Genomic DNA, 23,304 nt, shown 5'->3' with positions numbered 1-23,304 from the left:
TAGGAGTCACAAGTTGCCAGGACCATTTACAGCAACCCACCGTCACAGAGAATATCCCTGAATACATGGAGGAAGCTTTTAAAGTTACCCTGTACAAATGGAATGGCAAAAAATATCCTTTTCTGGGGGAAATAGGAGACGACTTCCCCTTTGTGTTGTAACACAACCCTGCATCACGGTTACGATATAATTTGAATCTACTTATTTCAGAAAGATCAAAGTATTATGGTCTAGTCAGACCTGTGCTATAAATTGACAGTATGAATCAACACCTTAAAAGAGCTTGAATCAACATCTTAAAAGAGCTTAAACTGAAAAAGCATTTTGTTACACATACTTCTAAAGCATGTTTTAATGGAGCTTTTGCTATCACTACAGGCATCTATTAAATTTGCAGATCTCTCTGTTTTAATCACTGCTGTTTCCTTAGGCTCATGCAAGAAATCTGAAACCTTTGTATTCTAGCAAAACACTTGTTCAGACCAGAGAAAAGAGCTGGAGCAGATGGTCAGAAGGTAAGGAGAAAAAGCATGACTACCTGGTTCGTTGCATGGATTTCTGAATCTAAAGAGGATTAATCATCGTGGTTGTATACCACACTTTGGCTAGGAAACTAACAAACGATGTTATCTCATGATCACAGAGTCACAGAAATGCATGCAAGATTTCACAGCCCTCGAAAACTGATTGCCTCAACATGCAGAGTTGGAGGCGGCTGAACACGTTTAAACACAGTTGATGCTATCAGCATTCACGAATTCTGTGACAAGTGTGGGCAGTCATTTTTGGAGTATCATGCAAGACCAGTCATGTACGGACCTCCCCATTACACATCGTAGTCAATGATGTTTTCCCTTGCTCAGCTGCCAGCCAAAATATCCTTGTCAACTAGTGTCAGAGAATCAGTGCTGGGATCCTGCTAGCACCAGCAAGGCTTTAACACGGCAGCAGCAAGTGCACTTCCGAGAAGCCTTTCCATTTGTCAGAGTGCAAATCCTGGCACCTCAGACTAGAAACTGCAGATATTTGTTGACCGGTTTAATTTACTTCCAAGAGGAAAGTTGCATGGGACAGTGCAATAGCTTGCTGCATCACCCTGGAAGAGTTCACACGTCTCCATGGGCCCCAAGCATACGCTCGATGTGTTGGTGCTCAGTCTAAGGAGCACTTTGTTCCTCCTTGCAGCAGATCTGCTGCACTTTGAGCACAGAATCTCTGTAATGCCCTGAAGGCAAGGGGATCTCACTGGTTAAATACTTCCCAAAAGACAACCAGTACTGCCCCGTCCTGTGAGCAGCCCAGTGACTAAGACACTGCGTTTCAGAGAACAAAGTTCATGGGCTTTCTGCGGCGGATGGACACAGAGTCTTTATTCAAAAAAAACCAAAACAAAACCAAAAAAAATCCCCCAAAGTCCATGTGCTTTTTACTTCAGCTGACACAAGATAAACGGAGGTGTAAAAATAGCCACTGACTACACGCTGGGCTTCCTCATCACTCTTGGTCATTCCTGAAGACCAGTCAGAGACTTCAGATACATTCAAGGTTACTTTGTGTCATCAAGCAGCTTCTCTGCAAAACAAAGAATTTCTCTCCTTCAGCTGGTTTTCTGCTTCTGATCTTCTCTTTTTTCCCCTCTCTTTCACACATGCATTAACATGTAAGTACAAACATGCCAATGACAGATGCACTAAAACAGAAGCGAAAAATCGTTTCTGTAAGAACCTCCAGTTCTCCTGTTGGGCTTCTCATGTGAGCAGCAGTGAACCCCCCCCCCCACCCTCAGCTACTTGAACAACTGCTTTCCCTTTGGCTGCAGGCATATATTTGCCCAGGGGTAAAATATTTGAACGGATAAACATCCAAATTTAATGACCCTCTGTCATCAGCTTTGTGCCAGGTGCAAAATTTGGTCTGGAAACTCTTGCAGGCTTTACGGCAATTTGGAAGCAAAAGACAGTGAAGAAGCCAACCAGGTTCCACTTAAAAAAAGTGCATCCCATACCAAACAGAATTCATAAACTGTGTACAGACAAGCTTGCCAAATTTTCACACGTGTGATGATTTAGTCGAACAAAGAATGATTTGGCGTGTTTTGATTTAAGTTCATTTTTATTATATAGGTATAGTTTTTCATCATGTGTCTGTTGTTTCTATTAGATAGCTTGGATCAGTCAGTAAGCATGCGTGTTTGAAGGACAATTCAGAAAGGAATTTTACAAACTCTGGAAGGACATTGTACTTCGGGGCACAGTTCTGAGAATGACCGTGGCTGTTGATGCATTTTAGGCAGCTGAAATATGATCTAAATACATATCTAAATACGATCTAAAGATCATTTGGAATTTGCAGGTCTGAGCAAAAGAAAGATGGAAATGGGGTTATCAGTGACAGAAGAGAAAGGCAAAGAAATATTTCAGACAAAAGAGAAGAGGATCCATTTTGACCAGATAAAAGTAAATTGAAAGGTGTCCAAGAACAGAACAGACAGTTCCAGATGGACAACAGGAAGAAAAATGACAGGTCAGAAATAAAAAAGCAAATTCCTGAATCTTCAGTGCATTTGAAGACAGATATAGGAATGAGATTATATATAAAAAAGATAAAAAGAAAAGCCAATACAGAGTGAATAAGGCCAACAAGGAGTGAATGACATGAGAAAAGCTTACAGAAATAACGAGAGCTATAACTAGAAGCCACTGGTCACAAACAGCAAAGTTTGTGACCTTGATAGTCTTAGAGGAATATCAAGAAAAACAGAATCAATAATGTCGAAAAACAGAAAGATGCTTCTAATTCTCTACAACACTGACACCTGACCATGTCCACCACTTACTTAATATAAGTTTTATTTAGCAACTGTGGAGGTTGATTCTCTGTTTAAAGAGAAGTAAGTCTAATGTAAGAGTAAATTGCAAATATTTTCTTATCTGCTATTTGGCATGGACAACAGTCTGGTGCTTTGCGCATAGGACTGGATCAGGAGTTAAGCCCCTGACTTGGAATCTGACCCGATAGCCTTTTTTGCTATGAAATTTCCGTGGGGCTACAAGCATTGCCCAGTGAGAGTGAGAGAGGTTTATTCACATGAAGAAGCGTTGAAAGACCAGCCCTTGGCTTAACGACCTTGGGCAATTAACTCCTCTTGGAGCTTCAGCTTCATTACTGGAAGGATGTACATCTCTTCCTTGGAGGCTGCAGCAGGTGTTAATTAAATTACTGTTTGCACAGCACTTTACATCCAAAGAATTACCTGGGTGGAAAAAAACAACAACAAAAAAAATGTGGCACGAGAACCGGAGAGGGAATCTGGCAGGTATATACAAAGATGGTGATTTGGAAAGAGCTGTTCTCCACGCGCACCAGTGCCATTTTGGCCTGCCATCTCAAAGCGCCTGCGAGGGGTGCAGGCCACAGCGCGAGCTGGCAACGATAAGGCCACCTTGTTTCAGGCTCAGCCTCGAAAGTTTCCTCCATTCCGAAAAGCTGCAAACAGGAGCTAATTCGATGCTTTATAGCTGTAACTACGGGAGTTATAAGCTGTAGCAAATTGTCTGTACATTTAATATTAAAGTTAATCGCCCTTTGTACATGAAACCGTGCCTTGTCCCGGTTGAAAACACTCTGACCTTTCACACAAATGGCAGCCTTCTCAGTATATACATTTTGCATGATGAAACAGGAAATTGGGTAAGACGAGGATCTTTCGTGGCCATTTCAGAGAAAACTCAACCAAAATCCCCCAGCCTGTACAGCCAGGCTTGCCTGCCAGAAAGCGCTCTCCTTCGGGCAGGCCAAAGGGTAAGAAGCGAGAAAAAACGAGTTAAAGCAAACGAACAGGCAGAAAAAGTTAAAAAAGGAGTTAAAAAGAAAAAAGGCGGTAAAAATCCACCTCCGCGCAGGAGGCTGCGGCGCAGCGGGCGCAGGGCAGGCGCGGCGTGGCGTGGCGTGGCGTGGAGTGGACTCGCAGCCCGCGGCCACGTGGGAGCAGGCGGCCGCGGGCGCGGGGGCTCCGCGCCGCCCCGCGCAGCACCTGGCGGCCCCGGCGGCGCGGCGCGGCCCCGGCGGCGCCCCCGCCCGCGCGCGCGCCCGCGCGCCCGCCCACCGCCGCATGCACACACCCGCGGCGCGGCGCGGCATCCTCCTCGTCCTCGTCCTCTGGCTCCCTGCGCTCCGCTCCGCTCCGCTCCGCTCCCCCCGCGCCTCCTCCCTTCCTCTTATTTTATTTTTTATTTTGCTACTATTGTTATCTTTTTAACCACCCGTCGGCGTGCTCCCGCCGGGGAGAGGGCGGACTGCAGCGCGGGGACGGCTGCCGGGGAAGGTAGGCAGCATCTGATGCAATCGGGGGGACGGGGGAGCGGCTCCCCGCGCCGCGGCGCCGCCTTTGTCTCCGCGCCGCCGCCCGCGCCCGCGCTGCCCTCGGCGGAGCGGCCCGCGCAGCGCGCCCGGGCCGCGCTTTGTCCCCGCCGGGCGCCCCCGGCCCCCGCCCCAAACGTGCCTCCCCGCCGGCCGCTCCCCATTTCCAAACCTAAAAATTGGGGGGGGGGACGGGGGGGAGCTCCCTGTGGCGGGCTGCAGCCCGGCGGGGGGGGGGGGGGGGGGGCGCCATGCGGCAGCTCCGCGGGGCGCAGGGGCCGCGCCGCGCCGCGGGATGCTGCCTCGGCCAGGAGGCACTGCGGTGTGCCTTAAAAATGGCAGTTAGCAGCGATCCGCCGCGAGCTTTCCCGGCAGCGTTAAAGAAAAAAAAAAAGAAAAAGGAAAAAAAAAGGAAAAAAAGGAAAGAAAGAGAGAGGGAGCTGGAGAACGTGATCGCCGCAAATGGGCGGCCGGGTCGTGTGTGTCGCAGCCCCACAGGCTGAGTGGCCTCGGCGTTTGCATCCTGTCGTGGTCAGCAGCGCTCCTGCCTCTCCTTCCAGCCGGCGCTGGCGGCGGAGCCCGGGGAAGTTTTACGGTATTCGGAAAATGCAGGCTGGGCCCGCGGCGCGCACATGTGTGTGTGTGTATTTGCCCGTGAATATAGAGTAACAGCTAAGCTGCTTGCGTTCAGCGAGCCAGAGACGAGAACAAAAAGGTGCTGGGTTTGCATGCGGCTCTACATATATGCACGTGTCCATAAGTACAGCTTGCTTTTATGGCAGAGGTTTTGTTCCCTTGTTTTTCAGAGTTTATCACGCAACCTGTAGCTATATTATCACCCTCGTGAAAGAGGAGATGAGGAAGTGTGTAAACCTGTGCTTTGTTTATGTGACATTAGAAGAACTGAAATAAAACCCACGTTTGGCAGCTGGTTTTGTTGCAGGAGAAGCTAGTTTCCTTCTCTTCTGGCCTGAGCCTGCCACATATCGTTGGATGACTCTGTGACCCACATAGTGCTTTGGGGCACTTCTGCTAGCCTATATTCCAAATGACTGTCACTGCTGCCTTGTGGTACTTCATTCATCTTTTGTTTTGTCTTTTACTACTGCTTGAAAGAGAAAATGACATGGACCAGTCATTGCTCTAAAAGTATAGTACTAGCAAAGGCTCTTCTTTTATTTGATTTGCAATGCTCTTTTTTAGCCATCTAAAATCAGAAGTAAAACCAGCTACAAAGGGGGAAAATAGCATTGTTCCATCTAACTTTTACTTCCTTTGTCACCAAAGTATGAACTCGCTGTAAGAAGTATCTAAAAGGAAATTCCATCTGTTGCTGAAGAATACATAGTATCAATAACTGCCATTTCTCAGGCTTGGAGCCCATTCTGAAATTGTGCTGAAGGCAATTGGCAGAACTTCTCTGAAATCTAGGAATTATCATATTTCCAGCGAGCAGAGGCCTTGTGATGCGACTTAGTGGAAATTCACTGACTAAAATGGAATCTGCTTTGCTGTAGTGCTGAATGACTCCTATTTGGCTTTGCCTTTTCGGAGGGTGGCTTTTGTTTTTGTTTTTTTTTTTGAAGAGGCAGCACAGGGCGAACACTTCCCCCAGGGACCCTGCAGCATCCTCCGCCTGGTCGCTGGAGGCTACTGGGGCCGTAGCGGGACCCGCTGGACCCTGGAGCCTGGCCGCAGATGGGAGACGGGCTGGGAGGAGACCGCCGCTCTCCACCTACCCCCGCACGAAGGATTATCCTCTACCTTGTTAGACCCTTTTTGCAGTGTCGTAGAACATGGAGGATCAATTGTCCTTCATGACCAAATCCTGCTTTTTACAAGGGTTTTAATGCATGGCAGGGGAGGAAGGGCTCTCCGGCGTGCCTGCTTGCTGGCTCCTCGTCCTGGGTCTTTGTCCTGCCTTTCGTCGGGGTTTTCTGCTTTTTGGTTTTGTTCTTGTCTCGGGGAATAGTGGTGACTGAGCATAACTGGGACTTTCCTTCCTCCCCTGTTCTCCCCTCTCCCTCTATCCTTTCCTCAGTTTGCTCATTTCTGTAGAAACAAGCTTAGCAAATAGTCTGACAATAACTACCGCTTTAAAAATATGTATTATGAAGAAAAGCAAGATGTTGTGGGACTACTTAAATATTCTAAATCTAAATGAAAGTGATTCCTTTCTGATACGTATTTTTTGCTTTACCTTTATCCAAGCCAAGAAGTTTGAACAGCCACTCTTAGTAAAAATGGCAGCTTTTTTCATGCTCATAGTGCTTTACAGGCATTATCCAGTTAGCTTTACATAGGTATGATGAGAATTATCAGGTAAATATCAGTCTGAGTCTCTTACAGACAAGGAAAGTGAAGCCAAGAATTTGCATGTAAACTGGAGGAGAAAAAAGGAAAAGTGAGTTACAGACCAATGCAAAAAGTTCTTCCTTCTGTAGGAGAAAAATTAATTTTAAACAAGAATTTTTAAGCTGCTATGAAGTCTTTATGAATTCATTCTGATAGTGTGTGTTATGGAGGTAACCCATAATGCCCCACTCTCGCAGCACAATTTCTGTGGAATACAAGAGCCCGGGTGCTCGTGGTGGTGCGTCCTGGGAGCTCTTCAGCAAAACCGAGACTGTTGAGAGGATTTCACAGAGAAATATAATTAGGAAAAAATGTGACTATATTCCTCTGCCAAATGCCTTCCCTAAATTGACTGGGAAGGGCTCAAAACAAAAATGTACTTAAAACCGTTTTCCTTCATGGCTCATCTTTAAGTGTTTTGCCTAAAGTAATGAATCACTGGGTGAATCAGACTAGTATTTTATGATTTCTTATTTGCCTGCCTTTGATCAACTGAGTAGCCTGTCGAGACTTAATTTGGGACTGTCTTCCCTTTCTTTATGGCAGTACGGAAGGGCAGCATTGAAAGTGATGGGGCAGAGCAGGAACATTTTCTTGTTGCAACACAAGGTCACAGTACAGAAAAAGGTGGAGAATCTGCATTTGTGTACATCTCTCCTTTTTTATAACACCTTTTTCTGAGCTTCTTTATCAAGCCTTCTGTCAGTTGGTTGTTTTTCCCCCCACACACATACACCCTATCTTTTAACTGTTCCTATTCCTTGCATCTTGGGGGCTGTGTCAGAGGACAGAGTTGCTATGTTAGCCGGGGGCCTGGAAATGATGTTCAGGGCGCGCACAGCTGCAGCAGCTGGAAGGACTTCTCCCCACCGCACTGCCACGGCCAGGGGTATCCCGTCTCCGCAGGTCGGGTGCGTGCCAGCATCTCGCTTGGTCTCCCTCACAGCCTGCGGCGAGGGCGTCTCGCGCCTGGGCAGGGGTGCAGCGGGGATGGAGGCACACGCTCGCTTGGCCATTTCAGCTCTGGAGGCTCTAGCCTTGTGGAGACGGGCAGTACTAAGTAGCTGGAGGCAGTGACATTTCAAGCACCGCAGACGTTTGCTCAGTGGATGTGAGTCAGTCTTTAATTTCCAAGCTCTTTGTTATCTCAGTGGCTCTTCTCTAATCTCTCCATTTTGTCCTTCCTGTAGGTTAAGAGTAAAACAGGAACTTTGTGTTCCAGATGTCAGGTGTCACTAATGCTGGACAAAAGGAGAGAGTTGCCTCCTGGGCTTTCAACGTGATACCGTTATGTATGGAGCCTATTATTGCCTTTTCGCTGTTTACATGAATCGCTCATAGAGTTTCAGGCTCGGTGTTTCATTATTTATATCCATAGAGTCTTACTGGTCATATTGGCGTTGTTTGAAAGAACATACAAAAGTATGAGCAAAGAAAGATGTATCGCATCGCAGTCTTTGCAGGAATAAAACAGCTCGTGTGAAACTCAAGCACTGGATCCTGATGACTCCTAACCTACCAAGAGGAGTTCTTGGCAAAACTCTCTTTGAACAGAAAGTTGAATCATATTCCAGCTTTTAGTAAATTATCTTGAATTCCATAGTTAAAATTGCTTAGTGTGTCTTGGATAAATGCCAACCCATCACCAAACTACAAGACTGTTTGACTGCAGGGAATGCAGTGAAGGAAGTGTGCAGTGAGTGTGCAAGGTCATGTGGCAAACACCGTGCCTAGAAAGGGGTAAAGCAGTATCAAAACTTACTGCTGCCTCCAAGCACCTCTTAGGTACTTGGTCAGCTTCTGGGCAGCCATGCGTCTAAGGTCATACTTCTGAATTATGTCATTTCCAGGATATTAAAAAAAAATACCTGTGAATCATGCCATCACCATTACCTCCAGGAGTGATGATGTTATTGATAGAAATGTGACTTCTAGTGAAGAGTGTACTGGAATTACACTTCCTCTAGGTGCTGCTTGGAAAGGATTCATGCTTAAGCCAGGAGAAGAAATAAAGTTAGTGTCTCCATATTCTTCCAAATACACCAACTTTTCACGTCTATCACTGCCAACTTTTCAAGCCTATTACTGCTGTTGTGATGTTTTGATAGTCCAGAAAACTGGAGTTCCAGGGTTTGGGGGGGGGGGGGGAGGGTGTTTCAGAAGGCAGTAGCGAAAAAGATCAGTTCTTGAAAATGTATTTTAATGGCCTGCAAAGGTCTCAATGTCCTTGAAAAAAATAATTTCAGTTTATCTTCTTGTGTCCTCTATATGGACTCACTGACCAATCGTTATCTTTCTCATAATTTTAAGGCAGTGGTGTTATTCTGTAAGCAGCACATGATAAGTAAATTATCTGTAATAGGTTTTACAAGACATGTCATAGGATGTCTAAAGGTAAAGGCAAGCTTCTAGCCTCATGCAGTGCTTTTTCTACTCAGCTGAGGACCTGGGTCAGCTACAAAACACAAGTCTTTGACGTTCCTGCAAACATGGCATTAGTCCTTTGCTGCTGTTTCTAGAGGTGATTCATGCAGAGTGTTTGCCTGTCTTAGTGGAGAAGTTCCAAGTAAGAGCAGAATTCGTATTTCTTGTTGTTGATTTACTTTGTGTGTGTTTGGGGAGAGAGAGGTTTGATTACAGGTATCGGGACACTGCTTTCCTTTTGGAGGGGTTTAAGGATGGGCAGAGTAGTAAGCACAGTGACTGGCATTGATTGGGATTGCTACCCTCACTGGTCAGATGATTGCTTATTGCCTTTCAGACTCAATTAAGAATAAAGCTTGGTCTAGGTATTTTTGCCAAAATAGCATTTTTATTTGAATTTGCTTTATGACATTTCATGAATAAAAAGGCCTTGAATACAAATACCATCGTGCTTCTTCCAGTGTGGCTCCAAATCGACCAATGGTAAATTTTATTAGCTGAATTTTTTTTTCCTCTCCTCAGTATTAGTGGCACTGACACTTGAGGTGGAGACTCACTTAACTCGGCTCTCTCAGTGTAAGGCTTCCAGTCAAAGCCGCTTTCAAGACAGCTCTGTATTCGCAGAGAGCAATTCAGCGTGCTTACAAACACCTCCCTTAGGCTGGGGTGAATTAGTCTGGCAAGGCCAGACTCTTCTCTCTCTCAGCTGTGGAGTCCAGATGATGAGCCCAGAACGGTCACGCTACTTTCAGAGAATAAAGCTGGCTGAGGTGAATCCTACCTTTAGGGGTTGTAGACTTTATTTAGAATCTGCATGCGATTTGTCATATCCATAAGCAGACATTTAAAATAGGCCTTTTGGGGGTGAAATCTTATGACCACCTCTACTTAACTGACTGTGAAGAGAGCCTAGAGTGATTAGCTCTGATAAAGATGTTGCACTGTGCATATCCAAAGTAAAGTTATTTAGAGTTTTGCTTAGTCTGTTTTTTGTATTGCATATTGCACCTTTCTGTGCTGAGTCTGCAAGTGCTTTACAAACTGAGTGTTATCACTGTTATCATCTTAATTTTACAGATGGAGATGCTAAAGATGAGGTGGTTATCCTTCACCAAAGATTTGCCATGAGTTAATGCTATCACAGTTAACATTTCAGTTGCCAGCCCCACATTTCTCTGTTTTTCTCCTAGTGTTTTGGCACTGAGATCAGGTTTTCTTAGACTTGGATGCGCAATGCACTATTTCACTCAATGGTTTTTTGGTTTCAGGGTGTTTGGGGGTTTGGATTTTTTTTTAATTTTTTTTTAAGTAGATCAGTAAACCTAGGAAGAACATGGTACAGAGTCAAAGATGTGCCTTCCTGCTACTGCAGGAGCAGGTCATCTGCCTGAAATCTTGAATCTGCTGGAATTATTGCTAGTGCTCCAGCCAGCATCAATTGTACTAAGACTTTGCTGTGTCTTCATTCAGTTTTTCATAGAATCAGAGTTTTAGTGAAAACACAAAATGTTGGGACTTTTGCATTGTAAAGATTCCTTGCAAATAAGTCAGTGAGCCGTTTTCCTGTTAGTCCAGCCTTATAGCGTTTCAGCTAGACACCAGCAGAAATGAGAAGTAGGAGCTGCACGTCAGTGAGCTGTGAAGTCTACTCTCCAGCACATTGTTTACCTCACGGAAGTGCTAATTTCAGCACCTATTTTTGAAACACTTAATGTGGAATTTATTAAGTGTGGGCAACGTCGAGGCAATTCTGAAAATCCCTGTGGGGGACTAAGACGCAAAACTGTACCCAAAGGGAAATTTGCGGTGCTTGAATATTAGACGAACCTTTGCATGGATTTTAAAATCTCCATGGATGCAAATCTCCTTGCAGACATTGTCACTTTTGTTAAAGAATTGTTTATTTTAGGAACGTAGGGTCACAAGAAGCTTCAGGATTCAGCACGCCACCTCGGCAGTCGCTCTCTCCTGTGGCTTTATCCTTTTATAAAAAGATCAAGCTTCTCTTCCAAAATAGGTAGACTATTTTATCCCCGCTGCTTCTGGGAAGACTGTTCCAGAATGTCACTGCTAAAACCACCTTCTACTTACCAGTCTGTATTCATTTATCAGCAGTTTAAATCCATTTTTTTTTCTTGCGCCAACATTTTAATACCCAGATGTTTACTCTCCTAGTATCTGTAGTTAAAAACTGTTGTGTAGATGAGTTGCAAAGGACCGAGTTCACGTCCCACGGCACCTTCTTCTGGCCAGGTCTGCCACCCCGTACCATCCGCCAATGTAACTGCTTATATAGTTGCTCCTTCTGTAGAAATGACCGGATTCTACCTTATCGTAAATTTTTTTGGCTAACCTTTAAATTTACACCTTAAATTTGGACACTTTTTGGATGTGTGGAGAAAGCTGTCTTTTTAAGACAATGTAAACTTCAAGATAAAATTAAATTTCTGAGAAACTATTTACAGTGAAAATGCTCATTTTGCAAATCTCTTTTATATGTGGCGAGGATGTAGTATAGGCCAGAACTATTGGGTCCTGTAAAATTAATTTGAAACAAGCAGATGTCGTAACTGAACAAGAAGTGAACTAAGGCCTCCCCTGCTTCCTTGGGGCCCCGTAAAAGATGGGGATGCTCTTGCTTCTTTGGTTGTATGTGAGTATTTTGATGGTTTTGAGGTAGCGCTGACAATCTGATAATATCCCCAAATGAAGCTGGTGTGTGAGCATTCATAAAGTACCCCAGGGTGAATGGCGAATAGCTGTTTGGCATTACTGCAGAAAATTCATTCACAAAATGGGAATGGAGAGGGTTGGGCTGTGGGAGCTTGTTTCTGAATAACGTCCTGTGGCCGCAACGTTACGCTGTAGTTGTAGTTCAGCTGAGAGTGGTCTGACACGGGAAAACAGCGGTCTTTCAGTTGACTGGTGTTTTCAGTAAGGAAATATGTCACTGTAGCAGATTTGTCCTGTCTACTTTTGATGTTATTCTAGGTGCTTTTGCCTGACACATCTATCAGTGGAGAGACCAGCTGATCTCTAGGCAACACCAGCTGGACACAAGATATACGTTATTTTTATTCATATAATCCACAAGTTTAGGGATTTGTTTTTGTCTGTTCCTGCCTTTGTTCAGAGTAAGTGCTTTGGTAAAGAGAGTTTACAGAGGTAAACTTTATGTGTGATTAATCTTAACAAATTTAAACATCAGGAATGCAGATGTTAATAGAGCAGAATCCTGGGATAATTCTATCCCTCTGCTCCCTCCACCTAGCAGCAGTATGGACACAGGCGATGAAAATTGTGAGAGAGCATTTTATTTTATTTTATTGTTTTTAGTGAGAGGCAGCATGGACAACATACAGAAGATGAGTGGCAAATAACTAACTGGGACTTGGGCAAGCAAAATATTTTTATTCTTTAATTTGTAGGTGGTTAACCTTTTTTTTCTGAAATAAATATTACTGGTTTGCTCGCTAGTTTATAAATACAAGTACCGTCTTCAGCAACTGGTTGTGCAACTTGGTAAATTTGTCTGGTTAGTGAAGCTCATCTAATTAAGGAGTATAATGTTACCACTCTTCTGCAATGCGTTCATTCACCTGAAGTGCCTCTAAAAATACAAAAATTGGTTGGTAAAGATGATTTTTCTTGTCCAGATTTCACTGTATTCTTCTGATGATATTGCCTACTATGGATGGCATACATCTTGGGTTTTTTTCTTGTGTTTTATTCAGATTGCTCACACTGTGGCTGCAGTTTACTTGCAAGATACCAACCAAACACTAATATTTGGATAGACACTTGGATATAAACAGTTCCTCACCCAGGATGCCTTTCAAAGCTGGATTAGAACTGACTGAATTGCAGAATATGACTCTCCCTGAAGATGATAACATCAGCAATGATTCAAATGATTTCACAGAAGTGGAAAATGGTCAGATAAATAGGTGAGTATTTTTCCACTGATGCTGCCTGTGCTAAGAAACACTGTTTAAAAACAGCATTCTAATTTTCAGTATATGTCTTGAATTATTCATTACCAAGTCATGCTCCATTTGAAGATGTAATTTGAATTTCATATGTGACATCTGTTGGGCATAGGCTGCAACAGCAGATAAAGCAAACAGAGTGGCAATTTATTCATCTTTTTGAATCTTTCAAATTAGTCTAATAAAATGCACAAACATATAATGTAGCAAAAAGCCAACATTTTGAAATGTCTGCTTACACACAGCAAGGAAGTAATAATAATAGATACAATTAGACCAACAGAATAATTTGGGGCAAATCATTTTGTTGACCTTTGACCTCTGATATTACGGTTTTAACCTGCCTGGCCACAGCCACGTATTGCAAGCTTCTGGCAATTTACAGCTCACGTTGTTGGCAGGAAAAGTTGTTCTGGTCCACGTTTGCAAGCCAGCAGGACAACCTGTGCTGCAGCCATTGCTCCCCGAGACAGCGACAGCAGGAAGCTGGGGAAGCAGAGGCTTTGCCTACCTGAGGTCACGTTTCAAAGATACTGCTATTTATCAATGTCAGTAAAAATCAGTACGTCCTTTTAAATTATTAGACCGTTGACTTTCTTTCTCCTTCTATAAACTTTAATTGATTTTAAAAAGAACAACATCATTCACATTACAGCAGTTCTTCTGGGCCTTTCTGTCAGGTACCAGTGTCCAACAGGTGTCAAACTGTGTTATGTTTATAGCAAAGATCTGCTGATGCTCAGCGTTTGTTTTGCGACCTATAAAACAAGAAGCTGTTTTTCTATCAACCTTCCTGTTCAAATATTGCAAACAAAGGTGGAGTATCAAGGTTTCTGCTTGGGGATCCAGGTACTTGCGCTAGTAAGGAACCCAGTGCCCACACACAATCCTGTTTGTTTACTGCAGCGCTGCTGGACTGCTACTGCCAGTGTTTATGATCTTTAAAAACTTGAACCTACCCTTTTCTCTTGCCCTTTCTTTCTTTTGGCAGCAGCTTGCGGGAGGCTTCTGGCTACTCAGTGAAACTCAGGTTCTAGTGTAAAAATGCAGTTCTCAGCTGTTTTTTCACAAGGAAGGGTGCAGCTCTGCGGCAGGAGCCGAGCGGCCGGATGCTGCCAGGCGTTCCTGGGCCCTGCACTGCCAGGCAGGTCACGCTCTGCTAAGGGGAAGTCCTGGGGCAGTTACCAGCTGCGAGAATTAGTAACGTGACCGCACTGCAGCTGCACTGATGAAGATTAGAACTGATCAGGAATTTTCTGATGCAACTTCTTTGATGGAAAGTGCCAAAACGAAACACAAACCACTTCTGTATTTAAAAAAAAACAAAAACAAAACAAAAAAAAACACAAAAACACCCTCCAACTTTGCCAAAAGAAAATAGTTCCAGTATGAACCTGCTGGCTTTCCTACTGGTTCACTGCATAAGGCAAGGAGTTTAGGAAGCAATAACGGTAAGCACACTCCCTGAGCCGGTGGAGGACTTATACCCCTGCTAGGTGAAGGAGAAGCTGTGCTGGGCTGGCTGTGCTTTGGGAACTCTTTGGCTTGTGCCACAAGTAACTGTTACGGGAAAAACCTTGTTAGTGCTTCATTTTTTGGTGAATGTTTATGGAGGGTAAGGAAAGAGAGCGCCATGTATGCTAGATTATTGACAGTCAAGGTGTGCTTTGAGGAGTTAGCGCATGGTAAGCACGGAGATGTCCAAGTAGACTGCCTGCAAAGGAAAGAAGAAAAGTGGGTGAGGGAAGAGTGTCAGAAACTTCGACAGGATTTCTAATTACTTCTCTGGCTCTTAGGGGAGGCAAAAGCATTCCCCAGTTTCCATTCCTGTATGGGTGATTCTTCTCCTTCACAAAGTATTGTTTCGTTATAGAAGTAGCCCAGTAAGGTCATCTATCATCTGTCTGCTGGGCTGCTCACTGGATAGCTATTTACTCATGCCTACTATATAGTAGTATTTTGCCCTACACATCCGATGTGTTCATGTTGCTCTCCATCTTAAAAACAAGAGTTTCGAGGCTGTCCTTACCAGCTGTGGACTGCCTGGGCAGCATCACGCGGGCGCCAGCACAGCCCCATGGGCTTCCACTGGAGTCGGGGCCGAAGGACCCTTCGCGCCCAAGCAAGCCCTCAACCAGCGTGCGCGAGTGCCTCAGTGCCCACAAGGGCAACGAGCAGACAGGTAGACCCTTTTCTGCTCCCCTGCCCAAAAGCCACCTCAAAGGATACAGTTACTGTCTTCCTGGAAATATTTTGGCAAATGTCCTGTCTCTGAGGAATAAGAGATTAATCGGTGCACGAAAGAGCATTTTTCGTGCTGTCTGACATATGGTGTAAGGCTATGTGAAACTCCACCAGTCCATTAAAACCAGTGGGACTTTTTTTGTTGATTTCACTTGAGCTTTAGATTAGATCTGTAATTTTCAGCTATCTTTTTTTAGTTGTTTCAACTTGTTTGATTTTGCACTCTGCATTTCATTTTAAACCTGTTTCTTTTCCCAGTACATAGCTTACCTTATTCAATGCAAATCAGAGGGTTTAAGGGTCTTTTGGGGAAGATATACTAGTGAGGAGCTATTTCCAGGCCTGTGCTTAAATCCCAAACATTTCTTGATCTTGGGGGAAAAAAAATCTCTAGTTTCCTTTGGATTTCCAGCCTGAATGTGGGCCTAAATATGTAGTTATATATACCGCTGGGAGGGAGTGTTGGTTTGGGGGGGTTGTGTTGGGAAGAGGTTTTCTTTGTATGTGAAAATGTTAAATTTCTTCTGGAAGTGAAGGAGAAACTTGCATCAAATCCAGACATCCCCTTCTTGGTGTGCTGTTTACCAGGTATCCTGGGTATGAAACTTTGCCATCTCTGAATGTGACTGTAAACCTGTGTTTAGATGACCTACTGCTTTGTTTAACAGGACAAAATCCATTCAGCTGGTCATCAACAAATTTGTACCTATAACAGTGATTAAACTCTCAGCAAGTGGCTAGCGTGACACTCAATGTTTGTCTTGGTTTACAGCTGCTGGTAGATTATCAGCAGTCCTTCTCGGCTAACAAGGTTGTTCATAGGTAATCCCAGATGTAGTAGAAGTTTCCCAGCATAAGCCAGACCAAAATTTCTTTTGCATTTCTTGTTCGTGCTTGCCTTGGAAATCTTTACCGTTGCTCAAGCTACAGCTCAGTTTAGGAAGATGCCTAAGGAGAGAGGTCTGTCATCTTGGCAAAACTAGTTTTCCCTAACAAATGCTTAAGGCATTGTCAAATATTACTTTAAGTTAATTATGTTTAAGTATATCTGACATAGTTAAATGGTTTTAGCTCTGCTTAACCAAAATGGTTAAGTCGGATAGCACCTTTATGAGACATTTCTCATATAAGTCCTTTAATAAATTTAATTTTGAAACCATAGTTAAACATGGTCCTTTTAAAGCCACTTTGCTAATAAGACTAATTTTCTACCTTGCACTAAACAAAACAAAAGGAAGAATTAGATTAACAGATTCTCTGTAAGCCAAATATGAAGATGGATTCATCACAAAGATGAGCTGATTATTTTTGGCCAGGATATTCTTTTATAAACATATCTGAGAAGTTTGGTATAAACTGTTCATACTCAGCTGTGATATGTGAAGCACAACTAGACACAGAAATACACAAGAACAGGTTATGTCTTTCAAGGATGAATAAACTGTTTGCAATGAAGACAACAACAGCACAAAGGGATTTCGTGCTTGTCAGGGAGTCACAAAGCTTTAATGACATGGACCATCCTATTGTGCATTTCTACAGCACCTCTCAGAGTGGCCTCTAGTCCTTGTGAGGGTTGAGAGAATCTGGAGCAAATAATCAATTCACTTAATTCCTGTCATTTTTACAAAGATCACATATACAACATTCTGTGACAGTGAATAGTCCAGTTTCTGAGGACATCAGTTAAACAGAGCAGATGCCTGTCATGGTTTAACTAGAAGTTCCAGTATTCCAACGTATGTTCCCTTTCATATTGTAGGAGAACAGCACCCTGAAATGAAAAAAGTTAAATGTTCATAAAAAGCAAAATCTTGGGGAAATTTTTTTTTTTGTCAAATTCACTGGACTACCTTCCCCCTATTTTTTTTTTTTTTAAGTTCAGTAATACATTCCACTTATAAAAAAACTTATGGTGTCATACAGCATGCCTGTACCACCTTCTGAGGGTGGTCCTAAGGCAACCTTCTCGTCTGGGCTTGCAGGTTATGTTGACTGCAATAATGAATGCAGCCACAGCTGGAGTGCAGCCTCAAGACCAGGCGGACACCTATGCACCCCACAACTGCATTGCTGCTAAGCTTTCTGGACAAGCAGTCCTGTGGCTGGGACACACTTTGTAAAAAAGCTACACCCATTGATATGTCCCTCATAGAAGTTGCGATTTGAAAGGCTGGTGGCCCTGTGCACACATACAAGCCACAGTCCCTTGTCTGACTTTGTCTTGCAGTCTGCATCACATAGCATAAATCGAGAAAAATCAGCAGTGTGACATGGTAAATGTGGAAGGGGTGAGGAGCCCAGCTTTATAATAGGAGAAGAGAGGCTGCACAGCAAGTCCAATCAATCAAGTTTAATGTAGGACTAATTGAAAACAGTACTCTAGATCAGTTTATGAAATCAGATTAGCTTTTCTCAAGTCCAATCCAGAAAGAAATGAATTGTTGCCACAGAAAATACTGATTCTGGAGAAGCAATTTTTTCCCTCAAAAATATTTTAATACAGAATTCCAAGGGACCTTCATATTTGAGCATTATGATTCAAGTATTGTCTTTATCATTTACTCTTTACCAATAATTTTCATTGAACTTCTGTACCAAGCAGCAATAATATCTACAAAATTATTATTTCTGTAATTATTAAACAGGGGCTAAATAACTAGGAATGAGCAGAAAGTGGAGGAGGGGAACAGACTAGTTGCTTCTGTCATAATTGACAAAATCTAAAATGACACAGGATCTCCATAAATGACAGAAGAAGGCAAAGTCCGCAGATGTTCCCAGCAGCACTTCAAAATCGATAGGAGACAAAACTCTTCTCTTTGCTCCTGACTGTAAAATTGCCTGCAGGGTATTTCATGAGAGAGCTGGAATGTCTTTTCCAAACTGTTCACACTCAGCTGCCTATATTCAAGAGATGAGCTTTAAACAGACATGAAAAGAAAATATGCAAGCTCTGAATCTATAGAAGACCAGTTTGAGATTTTATTCCATGAGGGTAAGATACCTACGCGGTGAACTTCAGAAAGTTAATTTTGGATCAATCTACCATAGGAATGGTTCCTTTTCACTTTTTATGACAGTGGAGGAGGTTCGGTCAACTATTCCAACTTGTTTAGGACTGCTAAACCTGGCATGGTGTCTGTATATTGCAGCAAATTAATTTCTGAAGTTAATAATTTAAAAAATATAGGAGGAACCTATAGCTGGTTGTTGTCTATATAAAGACAATCAAAGCAGACTGATGGGTAGGAGTCAAATTTACAACAAAAGCAGCAGTAATGCGAAATACTTTTTGACAGATATTGCCAAATATAAGGGATAAACTCCAAATGGAAGTACATAGTAGAGAAAGGTCAGACTTTTAAAGACATTTTTCTATTAAGGATGTTTACCTTTGTATCTAAAGACTGAGCACAAGGTACTTCACGAAAAAAATTAAAGATGCGGGGCCCAGTGTGTCAGCTGTGGAAACTGAATCAGTAGGATTACAGCTCTATCCTTTTGGTGTATGCTTAGAAACCATGTTCTCATCATCTTTTGCTAGTAATTAGGGCACAACCAGGATGTTAAGGAAGTTCGATAGAGCTTTATATTTATGAATTCAGTGTCTTATTACCAACCTAAATACCTTTGGCTGCATTGAAGTAAAACATAGTCTGAGTCAGAGTGTGAACTGTCTGTCCCTCGCCAGGAGACAGTCCCAGCTGTGGGAAGTGGCTAGCAGGGCTGTTCTTTACATAGAACAAACCACAGTGTCTAGTTTATTGTTTGTTTTCATTTAAGAAGAGCCACCTTAATTTACCTGCAGCAAAAAGGGTCTCTGAAACTTGGTGACAGCCGCTGGTAAGGAAGGCAGCACACAGAGTGGCTGATGCAATAGCCAGAGCCTAAGAACCATCTGTAAAGTAACAGAGATGCCAGGGACTTGTTTTTGCGTAAGTCTTCAAAAGCTGAAAAGTCAAGAGAACGCTATAGGCAAACTAAAACATTCGTTGAAGACAGGATCTGGGAGAAAATAACAGCAAACCCAGATCAGAAGTGTCATAAATGCCAAGGATGTGGAAACACAAAGGCAGGAGGCAAATCTTGCTCTGGCGACAGCAAGTTCCTGATGGGTACGTCTCAAGGACAAAGCACAAGTAGCAGGTGCAGAGAAAGAAAAGCTCTTTACTCTGTGCTCCCCAGCACAGAAGTGTTTGATTCTGCAGTCTGGTGAATTTAATACTTGGATTTTCAAAGACCCTGTAATGAAAATGCGGTAGTCCAGAGCTTCCAGTGTGTTGACAGAGCCTGTCGTTGAGCTCAGGACAGCCCCGGGCAGTGGTGGCTTCCCACTTCCTCCTCCTTTTAACTCCAGCCCCACTGACTCGGAGGTGGCACCGGAGGGTTTCAGTACCCAGGTGCCACAGCCCCTTTCCCACAGGCTTATCCTGATGTTGGATGCCATGAGGCTCAATGGCTGGTGAGGACTGCAGCACGCAGAGAAGACAAATGGTGTGGCCGGGAGCCAGCTTTGTAGCTAAGGTCCGGTGGTGGCCACACCTCGGCAGGGTACCTGGAGAAGTCCATTAACAGGGCCCTGTTAACGTCTGTGCAAATTTGTCGTCTTCCTGTCCACAAAATCGGTGCTTTTTCATTACTAAATCACCTGAAATACCACTCTGTATACACTCATTCTGATCTTGTGCTAGTGTTACCTTTATTGATGCCCAGTGTATGCCAGTGTAAGTGAAGCATAATCTGGCTCGTTCGTAGTTATGAGTTTGACCTCTTTTCTCATCCAGCTTTTATACATTGCATGTTTTGTAATCACATGATGCTCATAGAATTAATGTGTTTGCATTTTATAAACACTCCTGCTGGAAGTAAATCCTTTGACTTCTTTCAGCAAGTTTATTTCGGATCGAGAAAGCAGAAGAAGTCTTACAAACAGCCACCTGGAAAAAAAGAAATGTGATGAATACGTAAGTGCCTCTTGCTGTTCTTTTCTCTGTCAAAATGAACTACATATTGTGCATATGTGTGGCCTTTAGATGTGGTCTTCAGAAGTGCTGAGCACACACAATTATAGCTGAAATTCAAGTTCCAGTAGGAACTGCTCATGCTCAGCACTTAAAAAACAAAAACACACAAAAAACCAGGCATTTTGGTCCAGTTTAGACAAGGGAAGTCCTCTTGCCTTTGTTAGGCAGGAGGTCATGGTGGTTTCTTATGGCTTTACAATGTATAAATTGTGCCTGAGATGTTTCACAAACGTAGTGAAAGATGGATTTTCAAACTGAAAGTGTGTTGTGAGTTATATATTTGGCCTATGTATATAGGCCTATATATAATGGCCTATACCATTTATGTCAATTTACACAATCTATAAACAGTGATCAGAATGTAGCTGTGAGAAAGTTTAGCCACACCTTTTCTCTTTCAAACCTTGCACTTTTTTATTGATTTGTTTCCATAGAAGTAGCTACTTACATTTGATAGATCAGAAATATTGCAGTTTAAAGTATAGGTGCATTTCTCTGCTGTGTTTCAAACTGTTACTTACATGTATATCTTTCATTTCTCCAGATTCCAGGAACTACTTCACTGGGAATGTCTGTCTTTAATCTCAGCAATGCTATTATGGGCAGTGGAATTTTAGGCCTCGCCTTTGCATTGGCCAACACGGGAATTCTCCTTTTTTTGTAAGTATCTATGTGCGAAGTAGCAGGTCTCTGTGCAATTTCATTGTGTTCAAGGAACATGTGCACTGCAAGCAAGGTGGGGTTCGCATTTAAAATGCGAAGTGCTTTTTTCCTTTGGTGTAACCAACCTGTATGAATAGCTTGGATTTCCAAGTACTGATGGATAGGTCAGTTGTTTAGGTATCTAAAGATGGACTCAAATACTCAAGTGTAGCAATCAAGTTTAAAAATGTTAGTTACAAATTTCAGATATATTTTTTATTCAAAATTGTGAAAGAAAAGACACTAATTGTAGTTCTGGAGCAAATTAAGTTCATGTTATTTACTACTGACTTAGCCTAGCCAGGATTTTACCCATGGTCTACAAACTACATATATATTAGAAATAGCGAATTTATTCAGTAGTGATAGTTGCAATGTGATAGTACCTGCTTCTTATTTGTGTTACAGGAGCTCTAGAGCTTTCATCATGCACGGTACAATAACTACCTTTTTTATCAAGAGAAAAGAGTATTTATACTCATTTATATGTTACATATTATATTTCCATCTCACTCCCAGAGTTTCTTCAGTTTGTTATGTGAAAGTCCTTAGAAGCCAACACAAATATAGCCAAGATTTTAGTGTGAAAAAGGATTTGAGGCAGAGTACCCAACTCCACCAAAAAAAGGCATTTTGTAAAGGAGAATTTTATAGTTTAAAAATGAAACCGTGCCAAGGAATGACTAAGACACAGAATACTGTGTTATTTTGGACTGCAGTATGAGACATTTCATTGTGAAAAGTGATTGTTAAGAAATCAGTTGGGAATTGTGCACAGATTCCAGTAATACGTGTTCATTGAGGGAAGAAATATAATAACTTACAATATTTGAGAACTGTTCAGCATTTACAGATAATTCTAAAGAAGTGTCATTTCTTGAATGAAAAATCTAAAAAATCTAGGGCTTTGCTGTTTGTTAGATTTTTGGGAAATATTTAATGGAAGCTCTGTATGTTACAGAGTAGATAGCCAAAGCAGTATGTAGAGCCGGGGTTTTGTGCCAGGGTAGCAACATCCATGCTGCTACTATATAATTCACTGTGACTGGGTAAAATCTGGGAATAATCCAAGGAATTAATCCACCTACCTTAGGAATGTGCAGTGTCATAATTGTGTTGTAACTAAGGTAGGCTATAAAGTGGATGGGTTCTAATTTACACAGCCCAATTTTAATTTATTCTTTCTTATAAAGAGGGACTGAACTTACTCCGTTTTTGCTGGGTATTTTTTTGACAGTAGTCTAACCTGCAAGTGATATGCCACCCATGTTCTAATAAGCAGACCTCTGAGAGCACAGTCTGGTGTTTTTGCAAAAACTGCTGTAACCAAAAAGAATTACCTCAGGTTTGTTATTACCTCTTCTGAAATGAGATAATAGTGTCTCAGCTAAGAAGAGATAATTTTTACATGTGCTTCACAAAAGGTCATCCTACTGCACCCACAATTTCTCCTTACTGCTTTAGTTTCCTATAAATAATCCTGTCTTCTTCTCTTTCTTTCAGCAAACACACAGATTTTCATGAGAGTTTCAGTGAAATGTGTTTGCTTTAAAGGATGTGAAAGGGCAGGGTTTCTTTAAGTGAAGTAGGTCAAACCAGTGATTCTGAACACCAGAAAACTTCTACATGTCTGTGATAGTGACTGGGCTTCTCCTAGCGCGAGTAGCGTGTGTGTAGCTCCGTACCAGCAAATTTTACCAAAAACTGCCAAAGCTGAATGTTTTATAGGGATGTTATACAGAAAATAACAGCATTATTCTCTACAGAGTTAACTGTGTGGATTTAAGAGTGGACAACTGGTTTTGTTAGCTTTATAACGCCTTTAGAGCTGTTGGCCTTGAACTAGATCCGCCTACTGAGATCAAATGTAAGGAAGCTAGCAGGAACTAACTGACCAGGCTGGCAGGGATTTCACCTCTGTAGCCTAGGCAGGATCTTTGCATGTGGTGTCTGTAGTTATGCCTGAAAATTGAACTGCTTTAAATAATCTTTTATCATGCAATAGTGTCAGAATTAAATCTAGTCCATCAGGATTATTATGTTTTTCCCACACTTTGATTCAGTGCATTTTTCCAATAAATGTATAGTTCTGCTGTCTCTATCACAAGGTAGATCTTAGAACCATTTCTGCTTTACAAGTGATTAGAGTCCTAGCAATAATTTAATTGCTTTTTGCATGTGAGAAAGCACTTACATTTGTTGCT

At 42.6% G+C, this 23,304-nt stretch overlaps 1 protein-coding gene across 2 annotated transcripts in view; it reads left to right on the top strand.

The window, feature by feature from the left end:
* The first annotated feature begins 3,681 nt into the window (after nucleotides 1-3,681).
* SLC38A1 (solute carrier family 38 member 1) overlaps nucleotides 3,682-23,304 on the top strand; it is a 44,131-nt gene continuing 24,508 nt past the window's right edge. Inside the window, exons 1-4 of one of the 2 annotated variants that reach the window (XM_026099903.2) lie at nucleotides 3,682-3,801; nucleotides 12,873-13,085; nucleotides 20,263-20,338; nucleotides 20,943-21,058. In XM_026099903.2, the coding sequence (XP_025955688.1) occupies nucleotides 12,967-13,085; nucleotides 20,263-20,338; nucleotides 20,943-21,058 (311 nt within the window). In that variant the 5' untranslated portion in view covers nucleotides 3,682-3,801; nucleotides 12,873-12,966. Of the gene's footprint in view, nucleotides 3,802-4,057; nucleotides 4,325-12,872; nucleotides 13,086-20,262; nucleotides 20,339-20,942; nucleotides 21,059-23,304 lie in introns of those variants that run through there. The other variant, XM_026099902.2, reaches the window with a different exon arrangement.

This window comes from Dromaius novaehollandiae, chromosome 1 (genome assembly GCF_036370855.1).
Source record: "Dromaius novaehollandiae isolate bDroNov1 chromosome 1, bDroNov1.hap1, whole genome shotgun sequence".
Classification (NCBI taxonomy): Eukaryota; Metazoa; Chordata; class Aves; order Casuariiformes; family Dromaiidae; genus Dromaius; species Dromaius novaehollandiae.
Note: the sequence above shows the minus strand (reverse complement) of the source record. Positions and strands in the feature narration are given on the sequence as shown.